Source organism: Hippocampus comes, unplaced genomic scaffold (assembly GCF_001891065.2).
Source record: "Hippocampus comes isolate QL1 unplaced genomic scaffold, H_comes_QL1_v1.1 scaffold135, whole genome shotgun sequence".
In the NCBI taxonomy this organism is placed as follows: domain Eukaryota; kingdom Metazoa; phylum Chordata; class Actinopteri; order Syngnathiformes; family Syngnathidae; genus Hippocampus; species Hippocampus comes.
The window spans coordinates 1,213,817-1,221,192 of NW_017805583.1; the positions used below are offsets into that span (position 1 = coordinate 1,213,817).

The 7,376-nt window shown below is 40.4% G+C and overlaps 1 protein-coding gene across 4 annotated transcripts in view; it reads left to right on the forward strand.

Moving 5' to 3' along the window:
- grb10b (growth factor receptor-bound protein 10b) overlaps positions 1-7,376 on the forward strand; it is a 75,236-nt gene that overhangs the window by 19,912 nt on the left and 47,948 nt on the right. For 3 of the 4 annotated variants that reach the window (XM_019880036.1, XM_019880034.1, XM_019880033.1), the window contains one exon: positions 2,349-2,445. In XM_019880036.1, coding sequence (XP_019735595.1) covers positions 2,349-2,445 — 97 coding nt within the window. The remainder of the gene's footprint in view (positions 1-2,348; positions 2,446-7,376) is intronic. The other variant, XM_019880035.1, reaches the window with a different exon arrangement.

The window sequence follows — 7,376 nt, forward strand, 5'->3', positions numbered from 1 at the left end:
GGCTCTTGCAGTCCAATCCCAACGCTGGATGGCTGGAGGTAAACCAGCCTGAAAGGACGACATTTGCTCTTTTCCTTACTGGCATTTATGGTGTTCTTCCTCCATTTTTTTTTTTTAAATAACCAGACACCCTGGAGGGCAGGCAGAAAGATCTTGTGTCGTGTATTTGTTGATACTGAAGCACTTCAAGGAGGCCTTTTGATGTCGAAACAAGGTATGAAGGGTGAGCGAGTGTTGAGAACACAAATGTTGATCGACACCCTCCCTTTAGTCAGCAATTAAACTATTGTTGAAAGCCCATTTCTGTTTTTTTTTTCCCCCGTATGAACTTTGTTCAGTGTCTTTGCAGAGCAGCTAATCGTAGCAGGACAGTAAAATTGCATACCGAATCATTGAACTCAAACGCATGGGGAAAAAGGCAAAGATCAAAGAGCCTACCGGTTTTTCACCTTCTTGTTTCTGGACAATAAATCCACAAACAGAGTGACATCCTGAATCCATACCAAAATTTCAAATCCCTCCATTTTCAAGTGTGGGAAACCCATGGAGTCGAAGATATACTCTTAAATTAGCAAATATGCAGTACTCAGGGCTTGATCTCAGTATTTCACTGATACCTGTGATTCTTAACCTTGGGGCCCAAGTGTGGGCTGTGAGCGCCACCTTGCGGGCTGCGAACAACTTTGTTATACAGGCGTGGTGACCCTTATGATGTGCTGCAACGAAAAAACTCTGACCCTTTTTCGGATTTCTAGGCTACAAATACAGTATATTAGACTGTATATATTTTTTACACCACAAACTACATGGTGTGAATGTCAAGGAAGAAGCAGACTGTCACAAAGAGACCCACTTGGACCCATTCTCCTGCATTCTATTCATTGCTCATTAAGTAATATTCGTCTCAATTCAACATTACTTGAAATGTAACGTGAAGTCCACCGCAAGGAAGTACAACATAAAGTCTGTCCAAAAATATTCAAGTCCTTCTGTGAGCAATGGGATCTTGTACTCTGCGTGCATTCCACAGGGACAAAGCATAGGTCAAAGGAGCCTGATTCTTTGAATAAGGATACACTGTACTTTATACTGTGGCACCTTACCAGAAGCCGGCAGACTGACTAATAATAGCGTTTGCCTTCTAAGACTTGTACGACCTGAGTCTGCTTCATTGTGATTAAAAACATGACTGGGGGTCTTAATTATCTCATGGGCTATATTGTCTTGTGGAAATGTTCCATTTATTCTCTCATTGGGACCAGCAGAAATTGACAGGCTTGCATTTACGAAGCTGTAGTTTTGGAGGAGGTGTGCTTTGGAAGGCAGACGGTCTCTGCCATCATCAGCCTTCAGTCCAGGGACATTCCGTTCCTTCTCTTGTTAGGTCCTGTCTAAACAGTAAATGCATTCCCAATCAATGGGGCTCTCCCTGGTGTGGTTATATTAAAAACAAATCCAAATTAAGTCCATAAATTCTTTCCTTCATCCTGTATTTCAGTCGTGCTTCAAGAAATAAATAATACTTGTTCACATTCAGTGTCTGAGATGAAGCAGTGTTTGAAATGCTTGGAATGTATTTACCGAACAAAATATTGTTCGATGATCCAAAGTTTCTGTGAGTACCTATACATGTTTTGGATTGTTTTTCTTGACATACTATATTGATTTGTCGTTTTACCTATCTTTATATATTTTTTCATAAAGCCTGTGTTCCCATCAACAGATTTTGTGAATGATTTTGATGATTTCCCTGTATATTGGCACTATTTGGACTTGCCAGAGGACAGTTCTCTTAAATGAAGTGGATCGATTGTGCATTATTCAGTTGCACCTTGCACTTGTACATTTGATAGTGGCAGACAGGAACAAAAAGACCATGTGTGATCATAGACTCAATAGTACAGAGATATTAAGGGTGTGCTGCAAAGAAAAAAAAGGAACATTTGGAGAAAAAAAGAAACTGAGAAGAGCTGTAACATGACCAAAAAAATAAGAGAGATTGAAGTTCTGCTTTGTTACTTTTTTCGGGTATTTTACGTCAAATGAAATATATCAATTAAGTAATTTTAATAACTATTTCCATTATCAAATAGTCTGCCTGTTTTTTTTTTGTAACTACACTACCGTTTTAGTCTTGTTAATCTGTGGCTTTGTACTTTGCAAAGTACCAAGTATGATCTGTTCATCATTATATCCCTAATACTCTGATATACTTTGTTTTTAAAGCATATTTTAATTATGGCTGATGTTTTCTGAAAGATGCAGGCCGCTGTTGAGTGTTTCACTGTCTTAATGAAATCCCTTTTGATCTAACTTTGCCTTTCTGCCCTGATTTTTGTCTCCATCAGCAGGACAATATAGATCGGTCCACCAATCACAGACAGGCGAACCTCATTGGCCCGGGCTTCCAACAGTCAACCAATCACACTTCACCAAGCCATCAAGGTGTGTTAATTACTTTTGTGTTTTCATTATTAAACGATGTAATTATTAAAATGAATTGATTACTGTATATTTTGAAAGAGTGTGTGGGTGTGCGTTGGATAGTACCTGTATGCTAGTGTGCTTAACATATGAATAGAAAGGTCACAGAAAGTAGTACAATTATTTCTGGGTTGAGAGGTCACTGCACTACTTGTGGTCATATGTGTGTCGACTGTCTTCAGTACAGTGCGCATGCCTGGCTGGTGGGTTAGAGATGGGGTTGTTTTATATTTGGCCCTCTTCCGCTGTAAACATTTGAGCAGTTCAAAGGGTGATCTGTGTGGACACAGGGTGCCATTATAATTACGCGGCCTTTCAAATTGTACTATACAGGATTGGTCCAGGACAATCGGAGCATGAGATTTAAGTACAATATTAGCTCAGCATGGGAGGCAAGGGCGGGGAGTCTGCACGGACTCAACCAATGAATTAGAACGCTTGGCCACGGCATGGGAAATAAATGGAGCAGAAATTACATTGTCATTTTTTAGCATCAGCCGCATGGAGGCAACTGAAGAGAACAGGAGAGACCGATGAATGGGGATGACTTTATTTTTTATTAATGTTTTTTTATGATTTTTTTTTCCCCATTTATGTCACACTCGCGTTGAGGGTCTGATTACTGAACACCTTGACTGTTGACCATTTACTTCGGCATGTAATGGGTTACATATTATAGCTTACAAGACTGAGAGCATGTATCAACTACTCTTGAAATATGACCTTGCTTGTAGCATTATTAGAGGGATGGTAGCCCTTGCTGATTTTTTTAGGCCCCGAGCAATGATTGTTGCGAGGTCTCTATTGTTCTTGTCAAAAGTATTATTATTACTATTATTATTATGATTATTAGAATTATTATAATTTTTGTTGTTATTATTTCATGTAGTTGCAACACGAAGTTTGTGGATTTGTGTGAAAAGCTGTTGCCAGGGCACGCATTTGACAAGGCCCCGTACAATTTTTTTGAGGCAGAGCAGCCCTGGTTGTACGTATGTCATGAAGATCGATGAAATTTTGGAGGTATATCTAACAGCCCATTGAGCCATATGCTAAAGCTAACAGAAAGTTTGCCACTTTCCTATGAATTTGGATCCATTTTTGGCCTTTTAAAAGTTCAAACAAAGTTCACAAAAAAAAACCCCAAAACACAGAGAGATTGTATCCGCTTGTCTTGAAACTGTGGGAAATTGTGCCGTTGTTACAAAATGACTCAGTCGCGACCCTTGGAATTTTTTAATGAACCAGCCCCGATTGTATGTTTCAAAAAGATCAACAAAAAATGTTATTTCATTCAACATTGTTGCCATGGTGACGCACTTGTTCGCCAAGAAAAATGACATGAAAACATTTGAAACTTTTCACACACATGACACTCTTGGCCAAGTAATCACTCTTTCATGAGTTCATTTTGCAGTTAAAAAAACAAAAAAAAAATCCAAATAGCTTAGTTGCACCCTCAACAATTTTTAACGAAACAGCCTCGGTTGAACATTTTACCAATATCTACCAAGAGTTGGAGGGACATGTAACAAGACGTACTTTATAGCTGCTTGCAGCTCAAGTTTGTTTGTTTTCCATTGATCTGGCTCTGTCGGCCACTTGTGTTTGCTTCCCAGCCAATATTGTCATAAACCTGCTTACATTTGAGGGAATGGAGCAGCTTTGGAGGAATAGAACTCGCTATTCTGTATTTCATAAATTTGAAATAAGATGTGGCTGAGCATCTTATGAGGGGGATCTACACCCAATGTTTAAGAAAGAGCAGCGGTTGTCAGTATGTAATGTATAAACAGGCTCATGATCAAGTTGCTGAACGACACAGGCGGCCTTGGAGTGACATGCACGTGGGAGTCGCGATGTCACCGGCTTGCATTGTGTAATCAAGCCAGTGGTGTTTCTCTCAACCATGTACCACCGTGCCTTAAACCTCGTAGCTGAACTCGCAAATATACAGAGCAGCTACATCCCGAACATGTTGAGTTCCTCAAATATTTTTTTCCCATCCCTCCATGAGATGTAGTGAATTTTAACAGTGTGTTGGTGTCCTTGCAGCTGCTGGGCAACAAATCCCATCAATGGTGGCAATGCAGTGGTGTAATCTGACGGCTCGGCTCTCATGAGCTCATGGCTTGAAATGAATCTCCCAGCTCTAGTTATTCCTGTTTTACCCTTGTAGGGAAAGTGTGACATGGCACAGGCGCGCATGCACGGGCATATAAGTGCAAGCACACATTCCCCCTCTGAAATGGTTCAGCGCTACGTTCCAAAAAAATAATATAACTGCAGAGTTTGGGAAATGTGGGTATGCAGATTATGTTCTGATTTCAGTGCGATTTTCTAGGTCGTGACCCCTCAAATATTCCCCAGACCTCATTAACCTGAATGAATAGTTGGTCATTACTTATGATGCACTTCTTACAGAAAGAACTCAAAAAGTGCTTTACAGGGTTCAAAGAGAATATCAGCCCATTAGATAAGATAAGATAAGATGAGATAACCTTTATTTGTCCCACACTGTGGAAATTTGCAGTCCACAGCAGCAAAATTGGGGTGGAAGAAAAAAAAAAACCCAAAATGTTTCATTGCACAAAATAAATGTTTCAGAAAGAACTGTACACAGTTCAATAAAATTGCAATATAAAATATAGCATTAGCAATATATTTGTAGAATAAATATAATAAATTAACAATAGCATAGAAAACACAGCATAAGGTGGCTGTGCTATGTTGTGTGCGATTAATAGATCACAACATGGGCACAAATTGCACATCCTCCTTTTTCTTTTGATGAAGTCCAGACAAACCCAACTATTCGATAAACTTTAGCAATATTCTGCTTTCAGGTGAAATTACAGAATAGACCGAGTTGTGTCCTCTTGGGTTGTCTCCTATGAATTGTGTTTCAAAGACGGATGGTGTGATCTGACACTGTTGAACCTAGACCTTGGAGTGCATGCTTAATTTATTTGGATGCTCTTCAGGGCTATTCTGTTATCCCTACCTCAAATTTGTCATCAATTTTCCTCCTGTGGCCACGCCCAGGAAGGTTGGCACCAGTTCAGAAGGTCTGCAACTGTGGTCAGAGGAACATCAAGCTGCTTGGAGATAGTCTCAAAGCCTTTATCTTTAACATGCTTGTCGATAATTTTCTTCTCTTGAGACAACTCTCTCCTTCGCTTCCACCAGTGCATGTTAAGTGTGACGCCCACCATGTCACCAAGACAGCACCATTCCTACTTGTCACCCTTTAAGTGGGCCGACTGACTTATTACATTATTTGGAGGCACCTGTGATGTTAGAGGACAGGCCTTGGTTGAACATATGAAGTCAAATTATTTTCAATCTTCTATGGGGGAGCTATCATTTTTGTCCAAGCCTGCCCCATGTGTTTGTTTCTTTGAAACGTAATGTAATTCTGTTTAATCACATTTCAAAAGCAATATTTGATTGTCAGTGGTTAATTTTACTTAAATTGTCATTTAGTCTTTTTGTCTTTCTTTCTTTTGTCATTATTTTTTATTTAATTGACAGTGGGCTGCCACCAATTTTGTCCACTTGTATGTGCTCTGCTAGGGAGGGAAAAAAAAAAAAGTCAAGCCATCCTTCCACCCCCTTTTGATCTGTGCTGACACACGTACAAAATACTGTCCCAGAGCCAGTGTTCTAATGAACACGCCTGACGTATACTGGACCAAAATAAGTATGTTTTGTAAGGTTTGCGGGTATTTTTCACTCTTGTCACAGTGTAAATGTTAAATCCGGAACATACGTAAATTCTTTCCAATCACATGATGCTAATATCAACCGCTAGCTTATGGCTAATTCTTACTTTTTTACTGCACTCAAAATATTTTTTTCTGTTTCACAACCAACTTCAACTGCCAATTTTTGGGGGAAACATTGCAAGTGTAGAGCGTGACTCGACGACGGTGTACAATGCTTAATTGTAAGTTGTGTTGATGTTTTAACCTTGACAGACCAACATTAATTACTAACGTGACCATGCTGATATTTGTTTCATTTTTCTGTCATTATTTATAGCGGCATTCCATACAACCTAGAGTAAGAAACGGGTGCTACTGAGAAATCTGCGTGCTGTGATCACCCTTACCCTGTGTGAAGCGAGTTTCCTCCCCAAATGCCCCTCACAGTACCCCTTAACTAAGAGTCTAGCTCGATAATCGCTGCTTTTCTGTCCATGCTATGCATTTGTCTCTGTTTTCCTTCCCTTGCCTCTTCTGTTTCCCTTTCACCCTTCCACATTGTCTCCCCCACCCCATCAGGAGGCTTGGCCCTCCGTGTGTGTGTGTCTGTGTGTCTGTGTGTGCGTGTGTGTGTGTGTGCGTGTGTGTGTGTGTGTGTGTGTGTGTGTGTGTGTGTGTGTGTGTGTGTGTGTGTGTGTGTGTGTGTGTGTGTGTGTGTGTACACGCGCTGTCACCAGTGGTATTGTGCACCCTACAGCCGCACTTTACAGTTTAGACCTGCTCTGTCTGTAGTCCCACTGGTCGAATTTGAATGGAAGCCCCTCAAATTCACATTTCACATGCTGTTTTGTGTGGGTGTGCACGTGTGTTCAATCGATGTTCTAGTAGACCTCTTGACAACATTCCTTTTACGTCGTGAGCGTCACCCCTTTTTCAATTTGCAACCAGCTGAATAAAGAGTGCACAGACTAGATTCCTGGCTCAATGACAAACGGTGAGCCACATGCATCTGCCATCAGTACAATGGTCTTGTTTTGGCATTGTCTCATTCCCTAATTAAGTGTAATATTCAGAACAAGCTTTTATGCAGAATCCGACAGACTCAACTAGTTTTACAGTTGGTTAGTACTGCATATAAATTGGCGAAGACAATGGAGGGTGTTGGAGGATTTTTACCCCCCCCCC